This window comes from Acipenser ruthenus, chromosome 4 (genome assembly GCF_902713425.1).
Source record: "Acipenser ruthenus chromosome 4, fAciRut3.2 maternal haplotype, whole genome shotgun sequence".
Classification (NCBI taxonomy): domain Eukaryota; kingdom Metazoa; phylum Chordata; class Actinopteri; order Acipenseriformes; family Acipenseridae; genus Acipenser; species Acipenser ruthenus.
In genome coordinates this window covers 97,336,734-97,352,363 of record NC_081192.1, presented here as the reverse complement: position 1 = coordinate 97,352,363, position 15,630 = coordinate 97,336,734, and the positions used below count along the sequence as shown (strand labels likewise).

Below are 15,630 nucleotides of genomic sequence, written 5' to 3'. Positions count from 1 at the left end.
GTAATGCCAAGGCATCTATCACCAGTGGGTCCCCCCGCTCCTATTATGGAGAACCAGAGGGGACAGTGGGTTGGCACACCACCTCAGGGTCATTCCCCTCTGTCCATTCCACACAGTGCTCCAGCCCAGTGTCCATGGTAAAGACCTCACTTCTGGTGACAATGCTCAGCGCCACACCTAGCCGCAGATGGGGCTGTCTGTTTCTACCAAGAGAGTGCCTTTAGACAGTGATGAGACACTGTTAACACTAGAACCACCGCGGTTATACTCATACCTAAAACCGCCGCCGGCAGTCATTATGACGGTTACATTTTAAACAACATCAATATTAAAATGAAAGACAAACTACCGGATACAACTCAAAAGTTTTATTCAAGCACATCATATCAAACAACTGCAGAGCTTAAACACTGCATTTAAATGAACAATTAAACATAACAGGGTTTATTTTCTAATTTACCACATATAAAGCATTACTTCAAAAAATGAACAACTATAATAAAATAAACATTTCAAAAGAAACTAGTGTGTAAACAGATATATGTACATACAAAACTGTAAACATGACATTTTTTTAAAATTTATAACAAAAGTAACATATATTTTTCTCTTGCGTGTGTCACTCCATGCAGTACTGAATCCAGGCGTGCTTGGCAGTTTCCTGATCGAAATGTTTCTGCCAAAGCTCTGTGGCTAGCTTTAAGATGAAATCTCTCCTACTGATATTTTCCCAGGTGCAATCCTTGTACAAAACTGATGGCTGCCAGGTTCAGTAGAGATAACAACAGGCTTGTATATTAAAAATATATAGATTGTAGGTTATATTCAAAATAAAAACATGTATCGTAAAAGACTGCTTTCAAAATGACTGCTTTGGCGGTTCTAGGTGGGCGGGATTATAACTTCCTTATTTTTGCGATCCTGCCATTCAAATGCTGTCAGGGTATTTAATACATGTATTTAGGAAAAGTCATAAACTGACAACTTTCAGACACGCAGAGTAATTTAAATTTGAAAACCTCAAAGGTGGTCACAGTTCAACGCAAGCTGAAAAACCCTGCTGTTGAACCAGGCCTGCAGAGGGCGCATGTGCAGGACACCCAATGGTCATTAGTCAAATTGAAGTACTATTACTGATGTAATACAATATGGTCATCAGTGAAGGTTAAGCCATATCCAACTACTCCACTGGCTTTACTATTTGTTCCTTTTCAGGAATCGCCAGTGTAGCAAGAGCAACTACAACTGCAACAAACGTAATAACAAACAAAAACCCGGGTATCCGTTGGGTTTTAAATGACCCGACCCGAACCAGGTTTCTTTTTACTACCCGGGTTCGATTATTAATTTAAGAAAATGTAGAAATATGATAATGTGGGTCTCTGGCCAGCGTAATAAAGATAATGTTAATAAAACAATCCTTGTATTAAGCCTTTTCTTAACTGACAGGATATCAAGGTTTTGCAGAAAACAATAACAGCGGCATGTACACCTCAATAATAACAACTGCGGCGACTATTATTCTCTTCAATACCAAGCCTGTAGTCAACTATGAGGCACCTGAGACACGGGCCTCGGATAAAATCATACTAATAATTATTTATTTAGGCTCTTTTACACGTTTAGTTGTTTTGCAGCAAAATAAAATGCATTTCATCCCTTGTGTGCATACAAGAATTCCCAAGTCCCGCTGATATCTATAGCCTCTGCTACGCCCTTCAAAAATGTGCATTGTCATTGCAGATTACAGCGACACCATACGCCTCAGTTCATACCACCATAGCTAGATTCAAATGGCTTCGAAATAACCAAGGATTATTGACCTTTTTACAAGGTGAGGCAAAGTACTGTAATACTTTTGATTAAAGAAGTAGATATCAACCTAATAATAAGGAATAATACATTCCGGTAGCCCGCTGTTTAGTGAACCCATCTTATTATTCCAATGCTAAATCGCTAGTGGAAAAAACATGCACTCCAAAATGCGTAGGTACAAAATGAGAAAAACATTACCCACACACTTACAAAACATTTACCTATTTTGTTTTGGGTTAAATAAAAAAAAAAATTGTAATTCCTCCTTTGAATGACATATTTCCTTGGCAAAATCCGTTTTCTCCTGCTTTGGTAAAGAAATTCCACACAAGGCTCCTTTGCTGGATGCCATGTTTTAAAACAACAACAGCGGAATATGGCAATAGATGTCGCAAAGAATCACAAGGCATTCAGTGCATTTAACATCAATAACTATATTCAAACTGAGACGTATTATTATTATTATTATTATTATTATTATTATTATTATTATTATTATTATTATTTCAATGTTTCCAGTACTAAAAAAGGTTACACAAGTCTACAGATCTGAAGGGACAAATTGTATGTGTACTATATAGTATTTAAATATGTATCATCCACTTAAAACATTAATATATGTGATTTTTTTTTTTTTTAATCATTACCCGATAAAGATCCGGGTACCCAGGTATTTTTCATGGCGGGTACCTGGTTCCGGATTTTCTACCCATGCCAACCTCTAGAAAATAATATTATTCATTTAACACAAGCAATCTTAGCAGCAAACAATTATGAACAAGTGCTGTTTACAAAATTTAATTCCAGTCCTGGCCTATTTTTAAAAAAATGTCAGGCACCACAGAGTATGTAAAGTGTGGACAATCATTTCCCAATAGGAATGATGCTAATTCCACAAGTTAAAAGCATGCAACATGACTTTTTAAGGCATCGACAGCACTGATAGACTCAGCCCTTAAAAAGGACTTTAGAAACTTTTAGTGATGAAAGTAAGTAAAATGATGTATTTTGATACAGTTAACACTGCTACATTATGTTAAAGTCAGGCCTGAAGTGTGGTTACTAAACTATAAGAACTGCAAGATCTAATGCTTACACATTGTAGTATGCGGTTTATCTGTCTGTAGAAATCCTACAGTTCAATACATGTAGTTATTGCATTTCACCTGTGGAGAGCAGCACAGAGGAGATGTGGAACGTGCAGCAGAACGTGGGAAGCTAGACTTCAGAATCATGCCCATCTAATTGCTGAGTTCAGTTAGAGAATTCCAGCCATAATGCCAATTTGTGCCAAAAGATTAAAAAAAAAAAAAAAGATTATCATGAGATTGGGTTGGCACCACTAGGGGTAGCACTGAATAGTCGACTAGCTGACTAGAAAAGTGTCAGTCAGCCTCAGAAGCTTGTACTAGACGAAACGCACACTTCAATTTCAAAGCAGCAGCAGCAAGGCAGTCATGTTTTTGTGTGTTTAAAGTGTATGCTAGTAGCGAACTGGCAAGGTCAATATTGTAAGTGTATTCAACAGTGCAGTTGCGGTTGCAATCCATTACATATAAATGACATTTTAATAAATTCAAAAGCAGTTTTAAAACATTGTGCACAAATAGCAAAGTGTTACACAACTGTATGTACATAAACAGAGAAGCACACATCATCAAATACATTGTTTTTAGAGTGCCATGGTCAATTCAGTACAGTCTTTTATTTTAGGAAACACCTGAATTAAAAGACATACTACTGCCATAATAATCTACACTGTCCAAAAACACAATATTTACTGTAATATACTATAGACAGTAATGTGGTATTTTTTTATTTCCTATAATGAGTTTATGGTATATACTGAACACCAATAGCTGCTTCAGTTGTTTTTGATTTCTTTAAATTAACTTTATGTCAGATGACTGATAAGAGACATCACAGAACTTACCGTCCTTCGAATCTGTGTTTCAAAAAGTCAAACAGTGCTTTTTGCATCATGTCCGTCACCTAGAACAAAAATGAAAAGAAATTGAAAGAAAATATAATACGAACCTTATTCATTCACCTAACATTTCTGTAATTAATATAATGGCAAAAATAAAGGCATGTTCTGTTGGAAAATTTTACAAAAAATTACCCTGAGCTTGTGCTCCTACAGGGATATGTACTGTATTTAGGGGACAGCTTGACAATATCCAGGTCCATCTGTATTTTCTAATTTTTAATAATAACATAGTTTAGAGGCTGATTTAAGATGTTCCTTTCTGAAAAGAAAACAAAAAAACTTTTCATTGTGAATGAATAAAATCAGATTTTTTTTTCTATCCCTAGTTCTTTTCTCCTCAGTTCCAGTTTATTATTTAAACAGGGCACAGATAAGAATTCTGGTGTAGCAGATGTTGCTTACCTCATATCCTTTCAAAGAAGGCCCCACTAAAACTACAGGTCGCATAGAAGGCACTACATCGTACGGAGGGACGTGCTCTGTCTGCATAATGAGGAAAAAATCTAAGTCATTTTCATATATTTTTTAAATACAGGCCAACTTCACTATAACGAACCCTTCTTATAACGAACACCCGTTTTTAACGATCCCAACAGCAAGAACTGATTTTTTCAATGCAAATTTGCCCTATTAGAACGATCACGTACTAGATCGACCCGGATCCAACGATCTCAGTACTGACTGACACTGAACTTTCTCCAGTGTCAAGTGTGTTATTCTCTCAGTGAAAACAAAGACCATGGTTGACTAATTCAAAGATAACACTAATTCAAAGATGACCTATTGTAGTACGAATCATGCATGACGAATGCAATCGTTGCCTGTCCGTCATCTTCACACAACTGCAACCAGGCAACGGGTGTGAGGAGCAATCACCGCTGGATAGGTTTTTCAAGAGAAAGGACATGTAATTACTGTATTCAGCATGTAAGTGTACATTCTTTCCTTTTTCATTTCTTTAATGTTTTCTTTTAAACATACATGTAGCAGGGCGATTTCCCTGCACCGGGGGAAATTAGTGTTGGTGTAATTTATATGTGGACTGTTTACAGAATGCAACAGGGTACTTCTGAAGGCAATGCCCAGCCAAGGCCGTATGAAGTAGCAGGAGTCGTCGTAAGAATAACGGCTCATAAGTAGGTTAGTTTAGGGGATATTGATCCCAAGTAATGTATAGCGAGGGTTACGTAGTGTAGCAGGTTCCTGGAACGGGACGCCTTGTTCAGTAAGGCTAGCGCTTGCCCTGTGTGGCACCTTGTATTTATAGTTTTTGTACTGTTTTATTTTGCCTTTTGTACAGTCACCTGTGTGTGTCCTCTCTGAGTTACCATCGTTGGTAGCGTCACATGACCCGTTTGTTTACTTTGGGTGCATTCGCTATGCGCAGACTTTTGAGAGTCTGCGTAGACTTTGCGTCAAATTACGTGGGTCTGCGTGCATACCCTGTCCGAGAAAGGCAAACTGCTTGACCGCAGATGGAACTGACAACAAAGGTCACGAGGTCACAATTGTATTGTGAATGACAAATACCGGTACATATATTATGCTTTTGCATTTAATTTTCAAATGGGACTAGTAAAACTATGGAGGATATTCCATGCCAAAATTAAAAATAAATGAATACAGGAATAAATAAATACATGAATAAATATATAAATGTCCATGTATGTATGTATTTATTTATTTATTTCAAAATGTATTTATTAATTCCTGTATGTATTTATTTGGCATGGAATATCCTCCATATAAAACTGATGTACATAACTTTAATTGCTTAAACAGATTCCTAATTAAAGATGGTCTTGGGGTTACTGAAATAAGTATTCATGTCAATCTAGTCAGTCTAGTTATGATGGAGCTGTATGGGAACAGTGAAAAAAACAAACTGTAGTCTTCTGCAATCAGAAAATCAATCAAGTCGGTCTCCATGTTTGCTCAGTCGACTGTGCTGGGAAACCTCCCAAAGCTGTCCTAGCTCCGTCTACGTCAGGTGCAGACTCCCGACCTCAACGCACTTTTTAGGAGTAACACGAACGAAGCCTTTCTGTTTTGGGTTAATAAATCTTGCACGCCTGTGCCGGTGTTTCAACTCCAATTCCCATCACTTTCTGTCTTGCAATGCGGTTAACCACACATCTGACACAAGTACCTTGTCACAATACCATTTAAATGTTGATTAATGTGAAGGAATCTTCATAAAAGTACTATATATTGATGTTCAATTCAAATTTGCCATTTTGTCATTATTCTGATACAGAAAAATGCCAAACCCTATTATAGTGAACACCCTGATATAACGAACATTTGTCCAGGTCCCATGGGGGTTCTTTATAGTGAAGTTTGTATATATTTTTAAATACATTTAAATAAAACATAATAACATACTTATAATCTTAATCAGTCTAGGAATTATACAATAAAATGTAGCGGTCTATCTATAAATCACAAAATAAGTTGATCACTAAAACAAAAAGTCAGTACAATGTACACTGATTGAACACTGAATTAGAGACAACTACTATTCTGAACTGATGGGATCCAGTCAGCTTATTCAAGTTAGCTGACACGTAAAAGACTGTGAAGCCAACTTCCTGTCAAAGGTATCCAATGGGAAGGGTGAGGGCCTTTATTAATAGGTTCTCTGGTAGCAGTATAACACCTTTCTTGATTACAAAAACACACAGAAAGTATCTCCGGCTAATAATACACTGTCACACTGAAAATGGAGACAGCATAACAGGGACATGTGTGACTGCTGGGCAGGTCTTATAGGATTTGGCTGACCAAGCCCTGACCTTCTATACTTTCAGGTTGTGTTCTCCGAAGACAATATCATCCCCAGTGCCAGTGTTGTTTGGAACTGGTTTGACATATACTTTATACTCTTCCCAGCACCTCTGGGGGAGCTGCAGCACTGTATAATGCAGACAACCGCTTATATAGAGATTTTGTGAGCTAAGAACAAACTATACATCTTGGAGACTGAACCTTGTGGAAACTGAAAACAAACAGTCAAGCACAGCCTAGCATAGAGCAGTTATTGAGGAGCTTCTCCAATCCAGTGTAAAGGCAGTGTATATTTCAAGGTCATCAAAGACTGGGGCACTTCTCAAGCCCTCACATGCGTTCAGTAGTTCAGGACAAACCCCCACAACACAGAATTTGTAATGAATGGTATTTATTTGATGTTTATGGAGTATGGTACAAGATTAAACATTTGGCCTTAAACCCACTTGGCTTGAGGATTCATCTCATGGGCATTCGGTTGAGCCGTCTGACCATCTGTGGTTAACCACGGGGTATTTGAAAAAATGTGGTAATGGGGGAGGGTGAGGGATGTGAATCATTTGAACAAAAAGCAGGGTAAGTTACAGATTAATTTGGTTTAGTTTTATGATTGGCTGAATGGTGACATTATGTATGTAGAGGGTGGGCAGTCCTTCCTCCTGAACTGAAGTTAAAAACATTTATAGTATTTGGAACAAATAAAAACCTATTGGAATCTCCATAAAACAAAACAGAGCAAATCAAAGCACACTGTTATTACACATAAACACAGACACACACACACAAAGACATTCATATTCCAGACAGCACGAAAATGTCACAAGCACAACAAAAGGCACCAGATTTACTGAACACTAGTAAACACAGTTGCTACTGTGCTTCTGAATTCCAGCACTGTTGGCATTTGTACTAGACCAAATTGGGACATCTCAGTCATTCTGTAGAAACTTACAGCATGCAAAATAAAGTTTCACAAACGTGTGTCCAAATAATGATACTTGGAAAAAGTCTGTACTTTTGAAGGTTAACATGGACACATTGTTTTTTGTTCTCAGACTGGAAATAACGAACATGTAATGATGTGGATTTTTGCAGCTGGTTTCTACTTATTAAGCTGGTTCCATTTGGTGCTTGCCTACAGTTCCCTGAGTGAACTCACATACATGTGAGTGTAGCTGTTGTAGATGCCTACAGCTGCTTCTATAATTACCAGAATAGTAGGATGCTGGCATTTCACCTTCAATCTCATTAACAGAAATAAGGATAAAAGCATTTATTTTGATTACATTTTTTTCAAAAATAAGAATATGTAAAGTAGTTGTCTGTTACTTATAATTACAAAGAATCTTGTATTTTGTTTTACTTATATTAATAAGTCAACCAACGTTCCAAATAAATAAATACATAAATAAATCCTTAGTGTGAATTAATAAACATAAGTAATTTGATTTATTTTAAGTAACTTTTTATTACTATTACTTGCTTTCAATTACCAATAACTACTTTCAGAATCGACATATTCTTTTACTGTTTTCAAAGTAACTCTTTTGGTTCACTGTTTATTATGAGTACTACTGTTATGCATCTGTGAAGCGGACCTCATTTCTATTACAGCAGTAAATGGATTAAAAGATGATTCAGATTTGAAAGCTGTTGTGTAGTGCGTTGCACAAAGGAATCACTGCATTATGATGACCATTTAATATAGAGAAATATTCTTAAAATCGACAAACACTGATATCACACACCAATATACAGAATGGTTTCACCATCTTGCTGGAGTTTTAAATGCTAACAGTGCTGGTAGCTGGAGAATGCATGTCAATGTGAACTTACCGATTTTTGCTTCTGTTTAGCTATAGCGGCATAGAAGAGAAACAGAATAACAAAGCATGCATGTTATTGACTTGGCAGTGGACGCAGACAGTAAACATGACTGGTTGAGTAGCACCGTGCAGCAGGTAAGCGGCATGGACAGGCGACAGGAGCTCAGAAATTACCTTTACCTTCTTAAAGAAGGGCATTCTTTTCTCTTTGGATAGGGGGGACGTTACATTGTTTGGACTGGTTTTAGGGGAGCGGTGGTTGGCTGGGCTCTCAATGTCTTCTGCATCTAAGCCAGTGGCATCTATATCAATAGCTTTGTACAAACAAACAGGCCCAGTGTTATCGAAGGATGCATTATTTCAAAGGTAACAAAGCATTAAGAACAAACGTTAATTAAAACAGGATGAAAAATAAAATATGTCAAAGTAAAACACGCACACAGTAAATCTCCAGCCTGGTCCTCCTACGAATTTAAACTTGGGAGTAAGATCTGAGGAAATCCTTGCTAACAAAAAATATATTGATTACTCCAGCAATGCATGAAGGTTCATTCACACGGCAATCTCAAGAATCTTTTATACAGGGGCTCAGCTACCAGGATATATTTATAGATGACCTTGAATAAAATCAATACCCAGTCATACATGATATACAGCTGCTTACTGTTAGATCAGGACTTAACCTTTAGTAACACTGAACACGTTCCCTTTACAGTCACATCAGCAACATCTAATACATGTGTGCCGTATTGAATTCAGCACTAGCCTCTTTGGCTGTCAATCATTTTAAAATTGTATAAAGACGTCGGGTGGAGGAAGAGAGAGGTTGGTCGTAGGAAGTGACGTAATAGTTGATGCAGTGAGAGAGAGAGAGAGAGAGAGAGAGAGAGAGAGAGAGAGAGAGAGAGAGAGAGAGAATGCAGTATGTCAATAAGTTGTAATAGTTTTTTTTTTGTTTGGTGAGGGACAGTGTGTGACACCCTGCATACATGACCAGGGGTTACTGTTGATGAGGAGGGAGGGAGGGAGGGAGTTATATCGTTCAAAGGGAAGGGAACAATGTTTTTTTGTGTTTGTTAGGTTCTGTAATTGTATTTCCGTTTTATTATTTCTGTTTTGTATTATAAAAGCTTTGGCAATACCTGAGCGCTCTCGTCATGCCAATAAAGCATTTTTGAATTGAATTGAATTTGAATTGAATTGAATTGAATTGAATTGAATTGAGAGAGAGAGAGAGAGAGAGAGAGAGAGAGAGAGAGAGAGAGAGAGAGAGAGAGAGAGAGAGAGAGAGAGAGAGAGAGAGAATGAGAGAATGCAGTATGTCAATAAGTTGTAATAGTTTTTTTTTTGTTTGGCTTTTTTGGTGTCTTAGCTTACTGTTAATTAATATATGAAATATAGCTTTGACACCACGGATGTTTTGTGTATGGGGAAACTCGTTGGGACAGGAATGATGTCAAGTCAACGATTGAGGAATAAAGTGCAGAGTGATTTGAAACGTGCAGGACCAGTGAAGACGCCGACACGGTTTGCAATTTCGAATACACAAATGGTTATTTAATGCGTGGAGAGCAATCCATATTGAGTTTTTTTTTTTGTTCAAACAATTGAAGCTGCGGGTAGTGGTTTGTTGCACAAGTCTGTGAAAGCAACGTGGATTCTGCTTGTTGTTTTAAACTAGCGAGACTGAAACCTGGAGTTTTCATACTGCTGTATTACTAGCTGGACAAACCTGGAGTTTTCTGCATATTGCTCTATTACTGGCGAGACTGAAACTTGGAGTTTTTTTTTTTTTTTTTTTTTGTGGTTTTGTTGCCTACTGGATTGTTATGGAGTTGTCCTGCACGTGTATTTGAGCAGGACGGCTGACAACTGTAGCGGGACTTAACCAGTATTATGGAAGTTCCCGTCGTTTCTTTTTTGGGAAAATGACTGTTTAGATCTATGTCACTTCCTTTCTTACTTTGCTTGACTTTATTATAGCCTCTCGGTCATTATTACTGTTACATACCTTGATGCAAACTGCTTGTTTATTATCTGTATGTTGGTTGTTGGTGTAATGACTTGGAAAATATTGCCTGTTTGAAACCAGGTATATTTATGACCAGATTTAAAGATAGTGTTTGATTATTTTCATACTAACGTTTTTTTTTCTCTCTCTCCATTTTAAAACTGTATTAACTGAGTTTCTTTGCATATGAATCAGCTAAACTGAATTGCTATTTGCATAACCTGTGATATGAATAGTTTATGAATGTTTGTTGTATTAATGGTATAAAATTGGTTCTTTGCATATGAATCAGTTAAACTGAATTGCCATTTTCTCAATATGTGATATAGATGGTTTGTGAATGTTTGCTGTGTGTAAAGAACTGCATCCGAGGAATAATCATAGTTAATCCGTTAGGAGGGCTCAATATGAGTAATTTAATTACCATTTAACTATAAAAAAATCTTATCGGCTATTCAGTTTAATTGCTTGTGCTATGCTTCGGATAATGCGGAGACCATGTAAATTGAGAAATATACCATGGTATGTTTCTTAATAGATATGTTATCAGTAATTGGGAACTAATTGAGTACTAAAGGTGTCAAGGAAGAATGCTCTTAAATGTGTGTTTTGTGTAGTGTAAAAAATAAAATGAGTGACAGTACTGGTTATGGAATAAATGTTAATTGGTGTTTATTTAAAACCCTATTCTTAAGTTATCAAGAGTCAGTTGCAATTTTTATATTGTAGGGTCGCGTAGGTAGAAACTTGGTTTTGCTACAAGGTCAGAGTAACGAGTTTGTTTTTTTTTTTTTATTGGGAAGTTTATATATACTTTCCTGGCGCCCAAACTTTATTATTAGGCCAATTTCATTACACATGTCTGCACTAAAGGTTTACACAGTGTATGGTACACTCTTAAAAACAGAAGATTGTCACTACCAGTATGCTACGCATTCCTAAAACAAAAACACAAGAAAATACAGTAGTACATAGTATTGCTTTCATCTACCTTTCCTAAATTATAAATAGCTAATAGTTCAGTTTAATATTAATCAAAATATAAATGACAATCAGACTCCACTGTTTTACTTTCAATAACTTCAAATCTCTATTGCTTCTTTAAACATTTTGCATGTTAAGATTTGTTTAGAAAAATCTTATCTTAAAAATGTGCTTGACAGATATTCTTCTTAAGCAAAATATTTTTTCTCCTTACCAGATGCCGGAGGAGTAGATTTTCTGGAACTAGCTACCACGTCACCTAAACTGGTAGATGAGTTTCCTCCTGATTTACTGTACAAATACAAATACAAAAATCATGTAAAACTGCACAAAGAATATAGCTTAGAATAAAAAAATGTACATAAGTATCCCTGGATGACCATATTAATATAAAATCTACGTAAATCTAATTCAAATGTAATTCATTCCCAGAATAGAAAAAAAAAAACCACACTGCTCAATAATACTGTATTGTTAAACCGCTGGATTGAAACTTGCACCCTAATTGGCTAATGCACCAAAAATAGCTTGTGCTGTTGTCTAAAATACAGTCTGTAGTTGAGTGGTCAATATGACTCCACCCTGGACCTGCCACAGCACCACATATTTTTGGATTAATCATTTGTAATAAGAGTTTAACAAGTATGTCAGAAAAATACTTCTCTTGTCACAGCTGAAAATTCAAAGTTAGAGCTATCACCATGATGAAAAAAATTGATGAAAAAATGCAAGCGTAGGATGAACAGACAAACACCCTCATATGTCCATCTATATATTACAGACACAACCCTATATCTTCAGAAGGCCCACTCCACATTATGTGTGTTACATCAACATTAAGGACTCTGGAAATCACTCCTTAGGAGTTGGTTAAATGTTAAATCAAGAAAATGTTCCTTTAAGAAGCCTTTGACTATAACTTTATATAAATATGTGTTACACCAAGTTCTCAGCCTACATTACAATGCAGGACGGTGTGCTCCAAACTACAACACACGTAAGGTGGAATGGGCTAGAATTTAATACTCAATAATGTTACTAACAAATGTCATGACAATTGGATAAGCAAATTCCCACATATTGGATAAATCTGTGAAGTGCGACCGCCTCCATTGTATTCCCTTTGCAGAGTATTTCATCCGCAGTGGGGGGGGGGTAATAAATAAGAGTTTAATATTACAGATATTAACTGCAGGTCTCACCTTACAGTGGAAAACTGCCCCTTCGGTTTGTTTGGATTTGTACTGGTTTTATGATGCCTCGGCCTCCTTAATGGAAAGCCTGGATTTTAATATTTTAAATGCAGGCTTACCTTGAGTAGAATTTCCCTTTCGCCCGCTGTTCGTGCTGCATTCGCATGTTCTCCAGTTTCACCGGGCTTGGGATGAAGCCTATTTCACAACCTTCTTTTACCAACCGTCCTATCCACCAGTCATTATTAAATTTCTAAAACGAGGCAGTGACATATTAAATATCTTCACTAGTTTAATAAAAGTTAATACTAAAGCCAACTTTAAATGACCTCAACACACACATAAAGAGTTATAGTGGCATCTGGTCTGAAACTGACCCCTAATTGCATCCCCTTAGTGCAATGCGCCCAAAACAGATTAAACAACATGGCTTCTAATTAAGGTTGACTGCAATGATAACATTTTGAAATCAGGTCTAAATCCATCAGGTCTTAGACTGAATAGGTCATTATAAAATAAATGCCAGTAATGTTACATAAAATTACATTGTATTAATTTAGTAACTATAGCATAACTACTTGGTGTACTACACTGCTTACTTTGGTGGTAGTAATAAAGGGATTCCACTGTAGCTATTACAAATATAATTTTGGATAAGGTATGCCTTTAGCACTAGGGTTATTACTTCAAAAAACCATGGTGAGATACAAAGTGAATGGGTTTTCCTCACCTCTTTGACATGAAGGAAATCTTTTGCTTCAAAAGAGATAGCCATGCTGGGGACAGGGACCTCATCGTCACGGGCTGCAATGTAGCTGACGTTGGTCCGAACAGCAAACGCAACATGCTTAGTCTGCCATTGAGAAAGAACAAGAAAACAAGGCTTCAGTCTTAGTCCAGTTAATATGCATGAAATACCAGCAAAGCCTCTCACTTTGTCTGAACATTACTCTCTCAGCATCGCTCTCACCAGCATTATATTTATAGCATGTAATCCCTGGGGACTGAGGGAGCTGCATTAGTCTCAAGAAAAAGATCAATTAAGTCTTCTGTTACATAATAATATGAAATTTGTCTGTGAAATAACAGCTCAAAGGGAGAAGTTAAAGGACTGACTGACTCCCCATTTAGTTATATTGTATCCGTATACCAGCAATGACACAACCTTTCACTTATTTGTGCTGAAGGCTGTAAGTCATACACGACTCTGTTCCACTTATACTGCAGCCACTGGGGCACTTGCGATATTCTTATTAAAAAGCATAACTGAACATAATGCAAGCTGGCATTTAGTTTTGTTTATATTTATTGTGCTCTCTATTTTAAAACAGTGACGCAGGTACAGCTAGTGCTGCTTAGCCCTGTCTTCTACCTATGAAGCATCCAAATCTGAAAACTATGGATATTGGCAAACCAATCTAGCTAATTTCAGATCATCTTCGGAATGTGATAATAAAATGACTTTACACGGCAAAGTCCATCCTTTTAAATTAAGACGACTAAAGATTGTATAAAAGCCTTTACGTTATATCTCTGAGTTGTTTGATTCTTTAAGGTGCACATTATACTATTTGTCACTTATTGTGTTCCAGTCCAGGCGTGGTCTAATTGCAGCCAGACTACTGGTGAGATACTAATCTGTGGCACAGGAAGCGAGTACTGTAGGCACTATGAAGCAGCGGTTCCATACAGTAGCAATGTGTTTGAAACATCTGAATTAAGGTTAAAAAAACTAACAAACAAGGACAGTGAAAAAGGGTAGTAATAATGTTGCTGGTGCTTAATGGAGATTTTTACTCCATTCACACATTAAAGCCGGTCCCCATGTTAAAAGACTAGTGTCTGTTTTTTGACCAGTTCTAATTATTGGGACCAGTTCTCTATTACAGTATTTCAGTATTTATTGTAGTTAAATTGACTTGTCATAATGTTTAAAAATGCAAAACCCATTTTTTCCTGTAGTCATTTAAATTCCCATTTAAAAAAATATTTTCTAAAGACTGTTGTTCTACAGTAATCTCAATTCCAGCTCTATTTCCCCCTGCCAAAATAAAAACAGGTCATAATATATAAAAAATCCTCCCTAGAACGAACTCAGCCACCTTCAGTACAGTGTCATATTTCTTCGTCTAGCACAAACATCACACTATGGGCTACCTGTCACCACGTTAATTTAAAACCTGCCAACACACACACAAAAAAATATCTAACAGATCCCTCAGCCCCTGCCCCAAATTGGCACCTGCAGATTTCAAACCAGGATGCTAAGTAGGTCAGCTGTGAGCTCAATGAATGTTTTTTTTTTTAACATCACCCTATTAGAAATGGTCCAGTCACAAGGCTCAGACAAGGGTTTCAATTGTAACTAGTGATCTAAAAACCTTATTCCTGCCTTTTTATTACTAAGTTAACACCCAGTTATAGTGCATTTCTTATTATGATTGAGTGTTTAAAGTCATACTTAACATATGTTACAAGCACAAAAAAACCCCAGCTCAACTGAACCTTTTGATGTAACCTAAATTACAAACATACCAAAAACCAAACACAACTTCTAACTTAGACATCAGACAAATGCATTACATAATAATTCTTTAAACAATTCTACAATTCTGTAATATACATATATACAGTAACAATAGAGTACTATGCTAAACAGCTTAAATACATTTTGAACAAAGTCTCAAAGTCTTTTAAGACCCAGACTAAGTTTAAATTATACATGTTAAACCGTTTTTAACAAAAGTTTTCTTTGGATCCTTGCAAAAAGTGTGCCTATTTCTCCTTTACCAAATCATTATACCAAATCAACAGTATCACTTTTTTCAGTTTCTATTCAGCAGGGTCAAAAATATAATTGGGACTCACACACAGCACCCTTCATGAGTTTATTATCCTCTCACTGGTTGCCCAGACCTTAGTGCAGATGAGCTCAGGAATGTACTTTTAAGACCAGTCTGTAACCCATATTCTTTCACTTTTGTCTGTCAGTTGTCTGGTAAACTACTGTCATCGGCAAAGTTG

General features: G+C 36.6%; 1 protein-coding gene across 12 annotated transcripts in view; it reads right to left on the bottom strand.

The window, feature by feature from the left end:
* LOC117400251 (voltage-dependent L-type calcium channel subunit beta-2-like) overlaps positions 1 to 15,630 on the bottom strand; it is a 119,530-nt gene that overhangs the window by 13,386 nt on the left and 90,514 nt on the right. For 6 of the 12 annotated variants that reach the window (XM_033999889.3, XM_059023141.1, XM_059023137.1 and 3 more), the window contains 6 exons: positions 13,337 to 13,459; positions 12,726 to 12,859; positions 11,628 to 11,704; positions 8,593 to 8,732; positions 4,208 to 4,288; positions 3,749 to 3,807 (listed from right to left, as the gene is read on the bottom strand). In XM_033999889.3, the coding sequence (XP_033855780.3) occupies positions 3,749 to 3,807; positions 4,208 to 4,288; positions 8,593 to 8,732; positions 11,628 to 11,704; positions 12,726 to 12,859; positions 13,337 to 13,459 (614 nt within the window). Of the gene's footprint in view, positions 1 to 3,748; positions 3,808 to 4,207; positions 4,289 to 8,428; positions 8,449 to 8,592; positions 8,733 to 11,627; positions 11,705 to 12,725; positions 12,860 to 13,336; positions 13,460 to 15,630 lie in introns of all 12 variants that reach the window. The other 6 variants (XM_033999890.3, XM_033999900.3, XM_033999892.3 and 3 more) reach the window with 2 other exon arrangements.